At 42.0% G+C, this 20,074-nt stretch overlaps 1 protein-coding gene across 1 annotated transcript in view; it reads left to right on the top strand.

Moving 5' to 3' along the window:
- The window catches only part of LOC126482112 (follistatin-related protein 5-like), a 505,334-nt gene extending 488,453 nt beyond the window's left edge, over positions 1-16,881 (top strand). Inside the window, exons 16-17 of the mRNA XM_050106091.1 lie at positions 1,559-1,705; positions 14,442-16,881. Coding sequence (XP_049962048.1) covers positions 1,559-1,705; positions 14,442-14,671 — 377 coding nt within the window. The 3' untranslated portion in view covers positions 14,672-16,881. The remainder of the gene's footprint in view (positions 1-1,558; positions 1,706-14,441) is intronic.
- Positions 16,882-20,074: the final 3,193 nt, after the last annotated feature.

Raw genomic sequence — 20,074 nt, 5'->3', positions numbered from 1 at the left:
TGTTGTTTGTCTGACTGTATGTGTGTTGATTGAACACGTTCTGCACATCCAAGCAATTCGTGTTTACAATACATGACGAATTAAAAATGCTGTGGTCATTTGAGACAGAACCCGCGAACTGGAGAAGCACAGTGGAAAAAAACTGGTCTTCTTGAAGTAACTATTCCGCGAGTTCACTCAGGTAATTCTAAGATACCAAAGGAAACCTAAATCATGGTGTCCGGCCTGAGATTTTAATGGTTTTTCCTCAACAGGATTACCATGAACTTTAACCATTGTCTCTTCTCGATCTCTGTTAAACGTATTAGGACCATAAGCTACCAGGTATTGGAACTATCCTTCTTCAGCTCCTACATCCTCCTAAAATTTTGATACCTGCCCATCTACTCCATCCAAAATCTCCTGACCTATACTGCTACTTTCAGTGCGAAATTAATTAATTTTGATCGCACTGTCAGATGTCCTCTAACCGTTTACAGTCAGTTTTCAATATATTTCTTTCAACATTTATGCTACTTATTATAATTGTAGAACAATGATCATACCATGGAGTGGAAGGGCTGGCATGAGTCGACGATGGTTTGTCGGCCTTTATAGTGAAGACAAGCAAACTATCTACAATTTTCACTTTAAGAAAGCAAACTTGCTTTGGAACTGAAATGCTTAGTGAAAACCAACCTTTCTTTATGATTTAACGAGAACCACTTGATTTTACTTTTACTAGAATTAAATTGTACCCTATTTTCTTACTGCCTAAATTAATACATCGAACAAAAGCAACACATTTAAATAAGACGCAGTACATGGTAACACTACAAAATCCTCTCAGCTTAGCATCGTAATATAAAAGTAATGAGTCCGATCTGTGGCCCCACCTTTCAACGGTCCACACAGCAGCAGAACTCAAACGACAACATGTGTATAGCTTGATCTCCCGCATACCTCCCCGTGCCCTTCCACATAGATGGAACAATTCGGTACAATCTCACCGCAAGCGACTGCCGCCCATCGCTAGCGTAAAGATTCCACACAGCACATGAAACCGTCCACTGAGTTATCGCTCGCCTCTGATGTGCCACAACCATGCTAAAAGCGTCAGTTCTCGGCTAGGCGCCTCGATGCGCAGCGGTCCACACGTGATTCCTGTCGTGTCTAGATCGTACGTACGTCCACCATCGCACAGATGGCGATAGCTTTCAGCCCCTCCGGTTCCGTGTCGCCGCCTCGTGGGTTCTCGGGAGGCGAAGGCTGTGCCGTACTTTTCACGGTACGCCATTACCTTCTGCGTATCGTCTTTCGTCTCATCACTTCCTTCGTTTGACAACTTCCATTTCTATCGGCTCTCATGGTTTGCGGTCATTTTTCACGTCCATGTAACGCTATATTTTAAACATAGAGTCTCATGAACGACTTCCTTAATTCCATATCAGTATTGGAACCAGCGGAGCTTTTGTTTAAATATAACTTCCTTCATCAGGACCAGTCTCCTCCTGACGTCTGCCTTGCTGAGTCGTTAAAATGATCACAAGAACTCATAATTCGTTGCAACTATTTTCAGAGAACGGCCTGAAGTTTATGTTCGATGTGAAGACGACGCTAAACATCAGCGACATCACGTTCTACCCATCGCAGACAACTCACGGCTACGATCTGTACGCCAGCGCCACCGATAAGGAAGACATACTCTTCCTCAACCTGCTGACAGGTGAGTACGACTACACGAAGCCAATTCCGAGTTTTATTGTAACATCTGAGCTGCTGCATAGTGCGTATTTCTCAGCTCCTAGTAAAGCTGTACTACAAGTACCATTTAATGTGAATAAATTTCAAGCCATGTGATACAGTATCATTTGAATGAGTACATTGCTTTTCACGGTGTGGTGTTGCTTGAAATTATCTCTGATTTTCCAATTACTTAGTGGAAGATACATGTAAGTCAATTAAAACAACTTACTTTTCAACGAAAACTAATTCCTTTTACGGGCACCGTCAATAATCATGATAATATGTTTAATTTTTGGAAATGAAAAGGTTGTTCCGCATCTACCCATCTAGGGTTGCTGATGATACAAGTATAGTAATCACACCTGACAAACAAGAATTAACTGATGAAATTGTCAATACTGTCTTTCAGAAAATTGCTAAGTGGTTCTTTGTAAACGGACTCTCACTGAATTTTGATAAGACACAGTACATACAGTTCCGTACAGTGAATGGTATGACTCCATTAATAAATATAGACCTTAATCAGAAGCATATAGCTAAGGTAGAATATTCCAAATTTTTAGGTGTGTCCATTGATGAGAGATTAAATTGAAAGATCTGCTGAAACGTTTGAGTTCAGCTACTTATGCAATAAGGTTCATTGCAAATTTTGGAGATAAACATCTTAGTAAATTAGCTTACTACGCCTATTTTCACTCATTGCTTTCATATGGCATCATATTTTGGGGTAATTCATCACTGAGGAATAAAGTATTTATTGCACAAAAGCGTGTAATCAGAATAATAGCTGGAGTCCACCCAAGATCATCCTGCAGACATTTATTTAAGGATCTAGGAATATTCACAGTAGATTCTCAGTATATATACTCTCTTATGAAATTTGTTATTAACAACCAAACCCAATTCAAAAGTAATAGCAGTGTGCATAACTACAATACTAGGAGAAAGGATGATCTTCACTATTCAAGATTAAATATAACTTTGGCACAGAAAGGGGTGAATTATACTGGCACTAAAGTCTTTGGTCACTTACCAAATAGTATCAAAAGTCTGACAGATAACCAACAAGTATTTAAGAAGAAATTAAAAGAATTTCTGAATGACAACTCCTTCTACTCCATAGAGGAATTTTTAGACATAAATTAAGAAAAAAAGAAAAAAAAACAAAAAATATTAAAAAAATAAAAAATAAAAAAACACAGAAAATAAAAAAGTTGTTATATTAACTTAAGTATGTTGTTAAACTAACTGAATTATGTCATGTATTGGAAAATTTGACTCGTTCCACATCATTACGAAATATCGTATCCATGATCCATGGAACTAGTATTAATCTAATCTAATCTACAATCAGCAACTGTGCATCAGTTTGTCTCTCGTGTCTACGGAAGTACAGCGATCGTCTCACTTCTCTGCGGACGAGGCTTCAAACTCCAAGCATCTTTTACGTCATCCCAGGCGCCATACGAGAGTTCGTCATTAGAGTTTAGTTCCTTGTGACAATAACTGAATCTTCGAACTTATTACAAAGCATAGCGTGCCAACCTCAAACTTTTCCCCTCATTGCAGCTCTTGCACGTCAAATCCTCGATTATTTACAGGGTATACTCAAATCTCTATCTTCCCGTTCAGTTTTTATCCTCTACGGCCCTCCTAGCACTATGAAAGTTATTTCCCGCTGTCCTAACACGTACCCTGTCATTCTGTCCCACCTTCGCGTCAGTATTCTCCATATATTCCCATCCTCTCCGATTCTGTGGAGAATCTCCTAATTTCTTATCAGTCTACCTAATTTTCAACATCTTTCTATGACACCACATCACAAACGTTTCTATTATCGTCTTCTCCGGATTTCCGATAGACCATGAATCACTACCGTACAATACTATGTACTACACGTACTTTCTAGAAATTTCTTCCTCATGTTAAGGTCGACGTTAAAGACCACCACACTTCTCTTGGTCGGAAATACCTGAGATAATCTGCTTTTTACGTCCTCCTTGCTTCGTTCAAAATGTGTTACTTCGGTTCCAGGGTAGCAGAATGCTTTCAGATCGTCTAATTCCTGGTCAACAGTTTTGATTTTAAGTTCATCACTAATCTCATTTCTGCTTCTCTTCATTATTTTCTTCTTTCTTCGGCGTACTCTCAGTCCACGTTCTGAACTCATTAGACTGTTCATTCCATTCAACACATACTGCAATTCCTCTTCACCTTCACTGAGGATGACAGTTTTATCAGTGAACCTTATCACTGATACCCTTCCACCCCTAATTCTAACCCAATTCGTGAACATTTCTCCTTTTTGTCTATCATTGCTGCTCCGATGTGTATACTAAACACTGGGGCCTAAAGACTACATCCCAGTCTTACGCCATTTTTAATCCGAGGACTTCGTTCTTCATCTTCCAGTCTTACTATTGTGTCTTCGTTCTTGTGCGTATTGTGTATTATCCATTTGTTATTATAGCTACTCCTAATTTCTCAGAATTTCGATCATCTTACAACACTTCACGTTGTCGAACATTTTTCCAGGTCATCAAATCCTATGAACGTGTCTTGATTTTTCTTTAGTCTTGCTTCCAATTTCAGCCGCGTCAGGACTACCCACACTGATCATCTTTTAAAAATCCTCAGTTTCGCTTCCAGTGTTCTGTATTTTATTCTTGTCAGAACGTTGATGCGTGAGTTGTTAAACTGATTGTGAGTTAGTTCTGGTAGTTATTTGCCAATATTTTTCATGTGTCAAAAGTGAAACTGTACAAATAGAATGACTTTAGTGACTGCTAGTGCAGTACAGTGTTTTGTTGTTACGGATGATTATGGAAATAAAAGGAAGGTGACACTCCGTGCCAGGAGGTAGCTCACTATTCTCGAGCTCTAGCGGAGCTTAATGTCCTCATCCGTTAACATATCGTACTGAACGGTGTCACAATTCTCACTGCATGAGACAATACGCACACGTTTTGAATTTATCGCATACCTTCTGCTCTTAGTCTCATACCCTGTTCCACGCACGACGCGAACACTTGCCGACAGTTAGCACGGGATGTGCACAGGTCATTCCTCTTGGCAACTGTCGCATGATGGTTGTTTACAGCAGATGCTCAAAACGATGGTCCTCTGCGGCAAGAGAAGCCTGACAGCTTCAGAACATGTTGTCGAGTTTCTGCTGCCAGAAATCTGGAAATCACTAGCTGAATACTGTCTTCTAACTCTTGGATATATGGGGATTGTTTGCATGCCCGTATGTTTCATAAGAACCTGAATATAAAGAATCACTTGAATTTAGATGTGGGGGACGAGCCAGTCAAGCATAATATCACCAAAAATATCGCGTAAAACTGTCAATGACACACTGGCGATGTGTTCCCTTGCATTGACCTGCATGAAATATTCGTTGTTGGTTCTCTGAAAAAAGATGATAGTATTTTGTCCACATACCTAGAGGTTATAGTTCGTTGTAAAAAGGTCACACTAATAATTCTTACTGCACAAACTGCAGACTACACTCATGTTTTCAGATTTGCGGAGTCTTTGGATGTTGTTGTGCCACAAATAAATTATTTGGTGCAAATGGGTAAAAACTAAGCCACCTTCCTCGGCTAACTCAAGGAGCCAGATAAGCAAGTCAAGACAGACAGTAGGGCAGTTACGCCGGGGCTACCAACTGATGTAGCAAATACAGCTGCCAAAGCGTCAGAATGGTTACCTCATGTGGTTTCCAAGCGGACGACACATGAGCGTAAATAATATCGGCACAAAAGAAAAGCAAAGAAATGACCATCTAGATGGTCCAGTTATTTCATACCAGGCCAGCGGACTTGTGGCCTACGTGGTCAGACTCGGCCGGCCAGTGTGGCCGAGCGGTTATAGGCGCTTCAGTCTGGAACCGCGAGACCGCTACGGTCGCAGGTTCGAATCCTGCCTCGGGCATGGATGTGTATGATGTCCTTAGGTTAGTTAGGTTTAAGTAGTTCTAAGTTCTAGGGGACTTATGACCTCAGATGTTAAGTCCCATAGTGCTCAAAACCATTTGAACAATTTGCTAAGTCCCACAGTGCTCACAGCCATTTTTGACCAGACTCGATGCGGTAACAAAACAAGTACTCACCTATGTAGAATAAACAGCCTTCATTTTTTTAAGTCAAAGGAGTGTCACATAGTCTGGAAGCCACCATCTACGAGGAGAGCTCTACACTGGTCCACAAGACGATATGGTTTTACAAGCAGCCACCATGAGACCTGCCCTCCACTAATGTGGATCTACTGCTGGCCCTATGTCCGATGCTGACAATTTGGCACCTACCAGCCGGTAGGTCACCTGCGAGCCTACTTCCAGCCTTCTGTCCTGTGGATGGGGGCAGCTGTTGGAGAACAGGGTGGTGCAATCACCTGACCACCTCCCATGAGCAGGCGTACTGCTGCTGAATACCTCCATTGGCATGATCAGGCCCTCATGCTAGGGGTCGTCCTCCTGTAGATGTTGGTATCAGAAGAGGGATCCACCAAAATGTAGAGGAAGATAGACCTCAGCAGGAGCCCTTGCAAGAAGCAGGGGCATATGGTTGCACTGCCGCGGTCTCGGACAGCTGCCCTCCTGAACAGAACACTCGCTAGTGTTCCACCAGCTGGAAGGCGCTAAGTCCACAGCATTGGACTTAGAGCTGGCAGTAAGACTGCAGTTAGCAAAGGCCAATTCTCCTGGTGGCTGCTTGTAGGACCATGTCACCTCATGGACCAGTGTAGACCTCCCCTCGTAGACAATGGCCGCCAGACTGTGTGTGATCCTTTTGACTAAAAATGGGGATTATTTATACATGTAGGGCCCGTACTTGTTTTCCCATCGCCTTGGGTCTGGTCACGTAATCCACAAAAAGTACGCGGGCCATCTAGACCATGGTGTCTTTATCTTTCTATTGTAGTGATACGCTCCTGGCACCTTCACTTGACAGTAAAATGGGTAACCACCCTGACGTTTCGGCAGCTGTTTTCGCTGTATCAGCAGATAGCGCTGGCATTAATTCTGTCCAGCTGTCCGTCTTGACCTGTTTCTCTGGCTTCTTGCGTTAGCCAAGAAATGGGTCTCAGTTTTATCCAGTCGCACCAAGTAATTTATTTGTGGTAGAATGGTATAATCGATGAGGGCTTTCAGAATTGCGACGTCGATTGTTCTCCGAGTCCATCCCCAGAAATGCAGCCATGCGTCATCATAAATATGAACATTTCAAAGGCAGCATCTTCATCATGCACAGACTAGAACAAACTGTGTTTACTGATGTCGACAAATAACATTTTAATTGGCCAGTTAATGTATTTGCCACGGACTGTTCCACCTACCAACCTATGGCAAGTGTCTGGTACCTGTTAGTAGTGGCGTCATGTCAGTCAGTTGAAGGAAGAAATGCAGTTTTATTTCTGTGCATATCGACGCTGTTGTCAGTTCAATCTTCTAAAAGGAAGGGAGTAAAGAAGGCAGATTAGGGTTTAATATCCTGTCGACAACGTCGTCATTAGAGAGGGAGCGCAAGGCCGGATTTGGAAAGAATGGGAAAGGCAATCAACTGTGCCCTTTGAAAGGAACCATCCCGACATTTATCTTAAGCGATTTATGGAAATCACAGAAAACGTAAATCTGGATAGCTTGTTGGGGGAGGGGGGGGGCAATTCATCCGTTATCCTCTGGAATTCGAGCTTACTCCTCTTAACTAACCAGGCATCAGCGGAAGATCATAGCGGTGGTCATTTTCCTATCTATCTATATCCGAATCCCGCACCAGCTACTGCCGGGTCTGGGTGCTGACGAGTCCTCTCCATTTGGCTCGGTCCTCACATCACTTTTCTTCCTCCACTTGCTGCCAGGTCACACCTCTTCTTTCTACAGATATTCTCATTCCCATTTTCCACGGTGTTCTTGGGCGCCCTCTAGGTCTTTTCCCTTCCATCTTTAGTTCTTCCATAACTTTGGGGAGTCTCTGCCCATGCATCCTCTTAACATACCCGTACCATCTTAATCTCTTTTTTTTCAATTTCTACTCTCATACTTTCTTGTTTAAGGTCCTTCCTAATCTCTACATTCCTTACTCTACCCTTTCTTGTTTTTCCCCTTAACTGCTCTGAGAAATTTCATTTCCCCTGCTTGCAGTCTGCTCCAGACCCTTTCTGTCATCGTCCATGTTTCTCCACCATAGGTGACAATAGGGAAGTAATAATTCTTATACATAAGGAATTTTGCTTTTTCTGAAACTTCCTTATTCCAAATCAGGTGTTTTATTGTTTGGCAGAAATTGCCTCCCTTCTGTAACCTCCTATTAACTTCGTTAGTTATTCTTCCATCCCTAGATAGTTCACTCCCTAAGGAAGTGAAACTTTCTACCACCTTGAGGGGTTCTCCATTCAAGGTAATACTTCCGTTGATCCCTTTCTCTCTTCCAAATACCATGCCTTCACTCTTATCTTTATTTATTTGCTTTCAAAACACAGACGAGCCTCGTTCGTGTTTCCTTCTACTTAAAATTATCCAAAGGCAATGGTTCAAAGAGGGGATAGATCTTGTAGAAGGTCATTCACTACGTGAACTATTATTTATTTGATATCATTAAAGACAGTTTCCCTCAATCTAAAGTCGCAGTGCCGTTTGGCTCTTTAAGTTTGGTACGCTAGCGATAACCACCACAGCGAGTTTTTGGCTGCCAAATACTGGTAAAAAAGTTTTCTAAATGAGAGCCCACGCCCCCGTAGTTAGACAACAGAGAATGTCTCATACTGAAAAGCCGACACGCGGTTTTAGTAATTTCATCATAAGACAAAAAACAGAGCTGTAGTGTCCCCACTCAAACACAAAGTTCTTGAAGCTTGAGCCTAGTCATTCGCCTTTCAGTAAATTAAGAAAAATATTATGGGTAATAAAAACGAGCGCAAAAGCAGTTTCTCGGTCTTTAGTGGTGACGTCCGTAGCTGCGACAGACACCCAGTTGTTGGCTGTGCTCGCACCACCTGTTGGTGGCTGGCGTGGGACAGCGGTAGCGGATATCAGATACGGGCGGCTCCTTTCGCTGACGCTCAGCTTCGTTCCACCCTCTCTCTGCACGTGCTGGGGCTTACACAGCCTCCGTGGTCCTTTGTCACATTCACAATATTCTTTTTTTAATATATTTTTTTTAAGTATCTAATCGAGCGTTCAAAGCTTTCTACTGGTGGAGGCTCTCTTTTGCAGCCCAAGCAATATTTCGTTTCCCATGACTATCTTCCTTAATGAGGAAAAACACATAGGAAGTAACTCTGGACACAGGGTGGCCTCGCCCTTCCCAGTGGGTGTTCAAATGGTTCAAATGGCTCTGAGCACTATGGGACTTAACATCTATGGCCATCAGTCCCCTAGAACTTAGAACTACTTAAACCTAACTAACCTAGGAACATCATACACATCCACGCCCGAGGCAGGATTCGAACCTGCGACCGTAGCGGTCACGCGGTTCCAGACTGAAGCGCCTAGAACCGCACGGCCACACCGGCCGGCCCCAGTGGATGTCCTGACAGAGAAACTTCTCACTATTCCTCTTCAGGTTTTATCCCTAGGGTATCTCCGCATGAAAGCTTCAGGAAAAGAGGTTCGAGGGCACTAAACTTGCCATACTGGGCCTTCGTTCTACCAGAATGCCCTGCCATACAGGATGTTAACAACTAGTCACTAAGCAAAAACTCGAAAGTCTCCACTAGGCCACCATGAGGAAAGTTTCCAACCGAATGAGAATACACAAACAGCAGTTGACCAGCGTTGCCTGGTGAAGCGTCATTGTGATGGATGACTCGTGTAAGGAGGAGAAATACGTACCATCACGTTTCCTACTTTGATAAAGGTCGAATTGTAGCCTATCGCGATTGCGATTTATTGTACCGCGACATTGCTGCTCGCGTTGGTCGAGATCCAATGACTGTCAGAAGAATATGGAATTGGTGGGTTCAGGTGGGTAATACGGAATGCCGTGCTGGATCCCAACGGCCTCGTATCACTAGCAGTCGAGATGACAGGCATCTTATCCGCATGGCTGTAACGGATCGTGCAGTCACGTCTCGATCCCTGAGTCAACAGATGGAGTCGTTTGCAAGACGACGTTTGCAGCAGCATGGACTATCAGCTCGGAGACCATGGCTGCGGTTACCCTCGACGCTGCATCACAGACAGGAGCGCCTGCGATGGTGTACTCGACGACGAATCTGGGTGCACGAATGGCAAAACGTAATTTTTTCGGATGAATCCAGGTTCTATTTACAGCATCACGATGGTCGCATCCGCGTTTGCCGACATCGCGGTGAAGGCACATACCAAGCGTGTATTCGTCATCGCCATACTGGCATACCACCCGGCGTGATGGTACGGGGTGCCATTGGTTACATGTCTCGGTCACCTCTTGTTCGCATTGACGGCACTTTGAACAGTGGACGTTACATTTCAGATGTGTTACGACCCTTCATTCGATCTCTGCGAAACCCTACATTTCAGCAGGGTAATGCACGACCGCATTTTGCAGGTCCAGTACGGGCCTTTCTGGGTTCAGAAAATGTTTGACTGCTGCCCTGGCTAGCACATTCTCCAGATCTCTCACCAATTGGTCAATGGTGGCCGAGCAACTGGCTCGTCACAATACACCAGTCACTACTCTTGATGAACTGTGGCATCGTGTTGAAGCTGCATGGGCAGCTGTACCTGTACACGCCATCCAAGCTTTGTTTGACTCAATGCCCAGGCGTGTTAAGGCCGTTATTACGGCCAGAGGTGGTTGTTCTGGGTACTGATTTCTCAGGATCTATGCACCCAAATTGCGTGAAAATGTAATCACATGTCAGTTCTAGTATAATATATTTGTCCACTGAATACCTATTTATAAATCTGCATTTATTCTTGGTGTAGCAATTTTAATGGCCAGCAGTGTATCTACATCGGCATATACACTTCCCAAGCCACTGTGTAATGCATTGTACCAATATTACCGTATCAATACTGTTCGTTTTCTTTCCGATTCATCCACGTAGTGCGTGAGTAAAATATGACTGTATGCCTCTCTAGGGACCCTAATCTCCGTTAGTTTATTGTTATAGTCCCTAAGCGAGATGCATCGTTGGTGGCAGCAAGATCGCACGTCTTCTTAGGATACATGTTCTCTGAATTTATCCAACAAGAGAGTGCGCGAGAACAACATCGTCTTTCTCCCAAAGATTCCCTGAGCATTTTCGTTGCACTCTCCTAAGATGTATATCGACCTTTTATGATTCTAGTAGCGCGTCTCTGATGTTGTTCGACGTCTATTGTCAAACCTTCTTTATAAAGACTCCAAATACTGAGACAAGAGTCTATAACTGGTCGCACCAGCATCGTGTATAAGATTTCCTTTACTGATGCACTGCATTTGCCAAGAACCCTACACAACAAATCTCAGCCTTACATTAGCATTGCCTGCTACTTATCTTACGTGATCGTCCCATTTCGTATCGTTTCTTAGTATTACCACTAAATACTTACACGAGTGGTGTGCTAAAGTTGTTCAGCCACTATCGGATTCCTTTTCTTTGTTGTATTTATTTATTGCATACTTAGCCTGAACCGATTAAGGCGATAATGCCCTCTCATTCATGTGACCAGTAACAACACACACAGAAAAATATTACATAACAATCACAATAATAATAATTTGTGTTATTAATAAAAATGATAATTGGCAATATTATTAATAATAGTAAGACTAACAATGATAATAAAACAATGGAGGAATTAAGAATGATATTATTTAGTTATTACTTAACAAACTCAGTAAATAAATTAGGATTATTAACGAAAAGTTATAATTCGCAATAATAATAATAATAGTAACACTAATAATAAGAAGAAAATAATGGAGACGTTAAGAATTATATTGATTAGTTTAGCACTTTGGAGGCCTTGTTTGGTATTAGAAGAAGTGGAAGGGATAGACAAAGAGGAGAAGATTGAAATGAAAGTGACAACCGCTGCAAGGAAAGAAGAAAATTTAAATAGATAACTCGGTAGATAAGAGGAGGGAAAAGTGGCGGGGGAGGGAAGATTGAGGAGACTGAGCTGGACAAGAGAGAGCTATAGTGAAAGAAGGTGGGCCATTAGCTGTCTTTTGAACATAACATATTGACAATTCATACAGAGTAATAGAGGTTTAAATACAAGTGTTAAAACTATTAAAATATAAAACTGAATGAAAGGTCCAACAGTCCGCTGTAGCTGTATTTATTTAGATTGGTTAGAGCCGCACTCAACTGGTTTCGCTACTGTTAAGTTGCATCTTCTGGTGTATATAAATGCTACGTCAGATGGCATTGGGAGTTGTTACAAAATGCCACAGAGTAACAATTGGCGTGGCTGGGTGAAGCTCTCAGCCCTCCTCAATTGATATAAACCATCTTCAATGATAAGCGTCCAGCGTGTGATAAAATCACGAACTGTCATCACTTTACTGATTAAAATATGTTCCTCTCGGCCTACGTCAAGCAACAATGTCCCTGTAAAAAAATTATCTGTCTTTTAAAGTTTGAGAAGATTTTAATTTCTTTAATGTTTTGAGGAAGTTTGTTCCAAAGTCGGGTTCTAGTGTAAGGCGTGAATATGAATAGGAAGGAGGAGTGCAATGACTGAGAAGACGATACAGCTGACCCAGGGTATGATAACATCTATGCTTATCAGCACATAGCCATAATAGCTGTTCATAGGCAGCATGGTATCGTCGAAACACCGCACCGTACATCACGAATCTATAGCGCACAAACTTCCGTCACCAGTTCCAGACGACATGACCTCAAATAGTAAAGTCCTTGGAGACTAGGATCGCCATAATCAAGAATAGGTAGTATTAGTGGCTCTACGACTTCCATTATAAGGATTATCTTACAAGTACTCACACTTAAAGAGACCTGCCATTCATTATATCCACTACAAGTTTCTGAAATTTTTTCTACAAGTCCTTACGATCGTCCAACGACGAAAATTCCCTGTAACCAACAGCATCGGTTGCGAACAGTCGAATTGTGCTGCTGATAAATCGTTTGTGTTCGAGGTTTGGAACTTTAAGAGTGGCAACTATTTATATACAGCTTGTACAAAATAGATACGTGTTTGAAAGTTTTATGGTTCAAATGGCTCTGAGCACTATGGGACTTAACATCTGAGGCCATCAGTCCCCTAGAACTTGGAACTACTTAAACCTAACTAACCTAAGGACATCACACACATCCATGCCCGAGGCAGGATTCGAACCTGCGACCGTAGCGGTCGCGCGGTTCCGGACTGAAGCGCCTAGAACCGCTCGGCCACAGCGGCCGGCTTCAAAATTTGACTGACCTTCAAAGTAGTCACCAGCATTGTGTATAACCTGTTGCCAGCGATGTGGAAGTCGTAGGATACTCTTAGCAGTGCCATTTGTGTTGACAGTCCGAGCGGCGCGGTCTATTGGACGACGAATTTGTAGCAGTTCTGAAGTGAATGCCGTGAAGTGCTTCCTTCAGTTTAGAAATCGATTTGAGCTTACGAGGGCTTAAGCCAGGTGAGTGCAGTAGGTGGTATAGCACTTAGCAGCCCCATCAGTCAAACAAATCAGTAAGAGCTTGCACTGTACGTGCTTGAGCGTTGTCCTGCAAAGTGATGGTCAGGTCCTGCAGAAAGTGTCATCACTTCTGTCTCTAAGCTGGTCGTAGGTTGTGTTCCAAAAATGAACAGCATAGAGACAGAAGTAATGACACTTTCTGCAGGACCTGACCATCATTTTGCAGGACAATGCTCAAGCACGTACAGTGCAAGCTGTTACTGATTTGTTTGAGTGATGGGACTGCTCCGTGCTATACCACCTACTGCATCTCACTGACTTAAGCACTAGTAAGTTCAACTCGATTTCTAAACTGAAGGAAACACTTCACGGCATTCGCTTCAGAACCGCTACAAATTCGTCAGGCAATAGACTGCGACGCTCGAACTGTCAACACAACTATCCAAAATGGTGTAAATGGTTCTGAGTACTATGGGACTTAGCTTACGAGGTCATCAGTCCCCTAGAACTTAGAACTACTTAAACCAACCTAACCTAAGGACATCACACACATTCATGCCCGAAGCAGGATTCGAACCTGCGACCGTAGCGGTCACACGGTTCCAGACTGTAGCGCCTAGAACCGCTCGGCCGGCCAACACTACTGTCACTGCTAAGAGTATCCTACGACTTCCACATCGCTGGCAACGGGTTATACACAATGCTGGTGACTACTTTGGAGGTCAGTAAAACTTTGAAACACGTATCTATTTTGTACGAGCTGTAAATAAATAGTTGCCATTATTAAAGTTACAACCCTCGTATATTGAAACAGCCTGGCCGCGCGAGATTAGCCGTCGGTCTAAGGCGCTGCAGTCATGGACTGTGCGGCTGATCCCGGGGAAGGTTCGAGTCCTCCCTCGGCCTGGGCATATGTGTTTTCCCTAAGGATAATTTAGGTTAAGTTGTGTGTAAGCTTAGGGACTGACCTTAACAGTTAAGTCCCATAAGATTTCACACACTTTTTTTTTTTTTTTTTTTAACAGCCTGTGTTTGCCACCGCCACTGTTGGACAGGGCTACCTCACTTCCTATACACAGAGATTACATGCTCCTGTCCATATTTGATCACTGACTTTGATTCGTGTGTACGAACTGGACCGCTGTTGCGCAGGTAAAGTGGAGATGATCACCGGCGTGGGTCGCGCCATGTCTCCCGCGCTTGCGCAGTGGGGCGCCCCCAACCGGCCCATCGCCTCGTCGGCGGTGTTCGGCCACTACATGGTCACCACGGCCAACGAGGCGCTGTTCGTCGTGAACGGCGAGACGCGCACCGTCAACTGCGAGATCGGCGGACTCGTGCACCCGCGCGCCGTCGTCTGGGTGACGATGCGCCTGCAGTAGCCGCCGGGCGACGTCACCGCCTCCCGGCGTGCAACGCGCCGCTACCGAGGCAGCTCCTTCCAACTGCCGGGAGCCGACTCCCTCACCAGGACGCTTACGACCAAACCTCAACAGTCGTTCCACAAGAACATTGAGACGTGGGCCATTTAGAGAAAAAGAGAAACACTGTCAAATGCAGAGATTCCTCTGGAGTATATTTAGTACGCGAAATGCTTGTTAATTGTTTTGTGTTATTCTATTTATTTGTCACTACCTTCCAACTCGCTGTCGGAGATCGCTTATTTCTGTACTGGTATACCTTCCACACTCCACTCACTCCACTGAAGGTCTCCGCGTGGAAGGTAACTGAACACATTCCACACATGTATCATCCGTAGCTTCCAGGATACAAGAGCAGAAAGAAAATTGTGTTGACATATGCATAGTATACATACCAAGAATGCAACATAGCTAGACACCTATTTTAATGTTGATTCCAGTTTCGTCAGAATGCATCTCCTGAACGGGTAAATGCTTCGACGAGAAATACATGAAGGACATCACAATTATCTACTCTTTCTATTAGCATCAAGTGAAATAGCAAACTAATCAATAAATTCCCATTAGGAAGAATACTTCCGTACCTTAACAGGATCTGTAATAAGAAGTTACACAGAAGACTGCCAAAATGAGTGACGCACATCGTACTCAAGTAATCTGTATTGTCTCCTTCAAATAAAAGATGTTGGAATACGGTAGTTATTACTAACTCCCTGGTGTATTTCACTCTAAATCCGAAATCTATAAATATCTGAATGTCTCTTCCCATCAACTAAGAACTGACGTATAGCAGTAAATCATTTTCTGTTCAGCAGTCTCGACTCAGGCGTTCAGCAGCAACACAGTTGGTAAAAGTTTGTTTGTCACAGAAGGCGCCACCATCTCTACTATTGAGCAGAAGCACTTCTGGCAAAAGTTTTTTGATCTGCTGAGAACCACAGAACTGCCTAACACTCAATTCTTTTAATTCTGATAGTCATCACGCACACGCACACCTCTAGCATAGAATACAGGAGCAGAACAATGTTGTGTCGTTTCACACTGGAACAACCGCGGAACACACACAGGGACTGCCGATGTATGGCACCATGGCTGGTACATCGCATTCGGAACTTCAAAGACCTCAGACGTCAGCTGAAAACTACTGTTAAGAGAATGGAATAACAATAAAATATTGCTGGTACAGGATTTTCTATATATGGATACGATAACAGTTTATGGTAATTTGCGATGTCAGATTTTGCAATATACTATTGGTTCTGGGACCGCCAAAAAGCGTAGTTTGGATGTGCGAAGATGACAAATATGTAAAATACTTTTCATTTGCCGTAAGGATACTTTGTAATTCTAGGCACTACATTTCCCCTCCGTAGTGTCGCGTGTAAGGCGAACACCACTTACGGCGTAGGCTCCACGGTAAACCTGCTTAGACTTAATCCGCAAATAACGTGTTTATTTAGCAAATGGGAGTGGTTCTTCCCTCTAACTACTCAGTTAAAATTTTCTGTAGACCTGCAAAATCGTATAAAATAAGCTGAACCGTTTTGTCTTTCAGTAAACGTAAGTTTATGAGGAAAAGGTGGCTCTATCTTCTAAAAAGAAGGGTATGTGGAATTTTGAATGTAAATGGTTGTCGTGCAAGGCCTGATTCACCATTTTGTAAAATTAAATGTGTAATCTTAATCAGTTATTTGATTATTCATGTGTAATTGGAAAGGTATTACATGTTACTTCATTTAACAACAAAATATCGAGTAATAAATGTAACATCGTTTTAAGGCATTTAATAATTCAATTGCTTGTGAATATGGACTGCCAATACGCACAATACAGTTTCTTGTTGAACAAATCGGATTTTTCAAATTCCATGACAGCTTCACTGCGTTCATGTGCAGGGCCTAGATACTTTTATACAGAAAACAGTTCATATGCAGAAACCTTCTTGATTAGTGAGTGTTTTAACATATTTCTCCGTACTATTTTTTTCACGTCCGTGAATCAATAAGGAACCGCTGCATGCTGTGCCGATGGCAGTCCATGAACTCAGATGTGTTTAAGGCAACATACGTGTAATTTCTGCTGTTTGATGTGTGTGACGCTTGCGTGTGTATGTGTACAAATAAAAGAGCAGTGTTGGTATGTATTTTTTAATAAAACAAAGAAAATTTCTAGTCTTTCTAATTTACTAAACGATATTTAACGAAAATCGTCATAATGTATAAAAAATCTTTTTGTACACTTTTTGTAACTTCCCTCTCTAATGTAGACTTATAGTACATCATGTAGAAGTAGTAACTATGTAACCACTTTCTTGCTAAAATACATTTCCATTACAGGTCTAACCCTGTCAGTCCATCGTGTTACTAAATTAATCTAAAACGAGCAGCCAGTCCTTTACTAAGCGGTTTAGTTCTTCTTATTTTTCTTGTCGTACCTCTCCTCTTGTCTTTATTCCAGGTGACTTAATGCTTTCATGAGAGACTGTAGTTTTCTACACTAAATAAAGCTCTATTCATCACCTTAAGTAAAAATAAGAGAAAGAAGTAAGTTCCACTGTCCTACGGCTAACAGCATCCTTTTAGTTCCTGGAACTATTCCCTGTTCCCAGTGATGTGACGCAGTTATCATGAAATTACCTCTTACGTATTTGGGAGGTGTGAGACTCAAATCCTCGTCCAGAAATTCGGATCTATGCTTTAAGGGTGCTTAGACTAGCACACGCCGAATTACCTTCGCCATTCTTGTCTGTCACTTTTAACGTTTTGCTTTACCGACTTCTATGTCGGTGAACCGTTAAACTCTAGCATTCCTCCAGTCCCCTTATTCCTCACTAGCAGAGAAACCCCGTGTTGCCAATCATTTATTTATAACTGTGTCTGACAGTTCGTCGACGTGGAATTTGTTTTCAACTTACAAAGCTTCTTTGTGTATAACTTTTGAAGTCGTATGTATATGAACAAAGAGCTTGTTTGCTTCATTAACGTGGGAGAGAGAGCAACTGACACGAAGATCCACGTCCACAACTGCCGCGTGTGACCTTATGCTTTGTTTACGGTCATGGCGTAACACAAACTCACTTAGAATTGTACACGTTTAAAGCAGAATGGTAAATTGTTAGGAATAACCGGGATTCGGGACATAAAAACTCGAATGCCTGCACCACTTCCCATCAAAATTTCCGCTACTATGGTGTTATGTTGAAGAGAAGTAAATTAACGCCTCCGTTAGTGAAGTGTACTCAGGAACGAGATAAGAGTTTCTTCGCATCTCGCTTTCGGAAGGAGTTTCCAAAGAGCGAGTTAAAGCCTGAAGTTCTGAAGTCACAGCTAGTCTTACCTCGAGATCTTCACTGGATTCTTGGGAGCGTTCTTTAGCCGTTCTGATGTATTGAGATATATTCAGTAAATCCAAATATCCTAGCCAAATAAATTCAATGTTAGTTTGTACTGATAAACATAAGACTGTGGCTCTTAATTCCGTCACTGACGTAAACTTTCGGAAATACTTCTGTCACTGAGGTAAAATAAACTTTCCTAAGGAAAGAAGTCAGATATAAATAGAACCTATCGAAAAAAGCAATCTAACGTTTTCTGAATTTTTCTAGACATTTTTATTCGAAAACAAAACGAAATAAAAATGTAATGAGTAGGCTTCCAAATCACAAAGCAAACTTAATAAATTCATTTTTCCTAGCAAATATATAAATGAAACTTATCGAAAGAAGTAAAGTAAAGTCATTAGGATTTAATACACAAAGGAAAATCAGTAAATCCTTATGCCCTAGCCAAATAATCTCGCTGTTAGTTTGTATTCCTAAAGATAAGTTTGCGACGCTTAATTCTGTCATTGACGTAAACTTCCTAAAATACATGTCACTGACAAGGGGGCCGCCTCTACTTGTCATCATCAATTGCGTCCAGATTTGTAGTATATGCAGAACTTGAGCAGAAATGACAGAGATAGAAGCTCCAGATGACCATGCATTCGAAAAAATAGCACTTTTGGAGAGGTTCGCGAGAGGCATGGACAGTTTACGGTAAGACAGCTGCCGAGTAGCGTTTGGTGCACCAGAAAGAGTTTTTAATCACAACTGAAAGGTCTTGGGTTCGAGTATCTTTGCAGAAAGTCTTTTTTATTTTCAGTTGTTATGTTACTTACATTATTAAAAAAATGACAAATAGTAATTATAGTACATTTATTAATTAATAGTTTCATAAAAAGCATGAAAAGGAAAGACAAAGAAAAATTTGGACTGTAAATAAATTTCGAGGAAAGGATTGTAAAACGCACATGGGTACTTTGCATACACAATTACATACATTTATTATTTTATAGTTGATGATTTAATCTTGCTGGGGTTATATTAACGTAAAAAGAGTGGAGCATTAATTTACTCGGCATCGTGCACACTTTATAAACGCTGCATCTACAATTTCATTATTGTTTTAAAACTTCTAAACTTGGTTTATATTCAAAAAGGCTCCGTCTTATTATACAGTTTGACAGTAAACCAAGCGTAACGCATCATTTCGCCACATATGTGCGAAGAAAACTGGTGATGTACAATATAACTTATTTGGATGTAGTCTTCTTGCGATGTTATATCTTTTTCTGTCTCGCCGGGATAAGAGTAGTTTTGACGCTTTATTATCAAATTCTTTAGCGGACGTTAAAAATAAACATCGCAGGGTGGCACTAGAGGTATGCATTTGGGGCTAATTACTTTAATACTGCACAATGGAAATCTTTCTTTATCTCGAAAAATCTCGTCGTGTGATTTTGAATTTCTTTGTCCACAACACGAGTAAGTTAAGAAAAAAGAATCTGTTCTCCTGTACATACGCGCATCTATGTTTATTTTCAGGGTAAGTAAGGTAAACACTGAAGATAAAAACAGGGTTACTTCATACGTACTCGATCCCACGGGCCTGCGATGAGTGTTCTGTACTCCTTGCGCTTTACCAACCACTGCCTGTAAACTACGCTATCATGACTCAAACCTTGCCCGATCAACGCCATAAATGATATTTTTCTCTAAACGATTGGCCATATGGAGCTCTCAGTTCTGTCTCTCACATTTCTGGGCATGACCTGCATATACTACAAATTTTGACGAAATCGGTGATGATGAGTAGGCGCGGTCTCCTTGTGTGCTAAAAAGACTAATAGAGACATGTGTTGGTTCTTTAGAATACTACGAAATTAACAGCGCCATCTATTGTTTCTTTCGTGCACTGCGCCGTGTTGATTAACCCTCTGCCAGTGGCAAGCTTTTCGTAACTTCGGTCGGTCACAATGGGCCAAAAAAGGGCTTTTCAATTCCCTTTTTGATCTGCGGAACGTTCCTCCTGACTTACCTTCCTT

The sequence above is a fragment of the Schistocerca serialis genome, chromosome 1 (assembly GCF_023864345.2).
Source record: "Schistocerca serialis cubense isolate TAMUIC-IGC-003099 chromosome 1, iqSchSeri2.2, whole genome shotgun sequence".
Lineage (NCBI taxonomy): Eukaryota > Metazoa > Arthropoda > Insecta > Orthoptera > Acrididae > Schistocerca > Schistocerca serialis.
The sequence above is the reverse complement of the archived record's forward strand: the minus strand, read 5'-3'. Positions and strand labels throughout refer to the sequence as shown.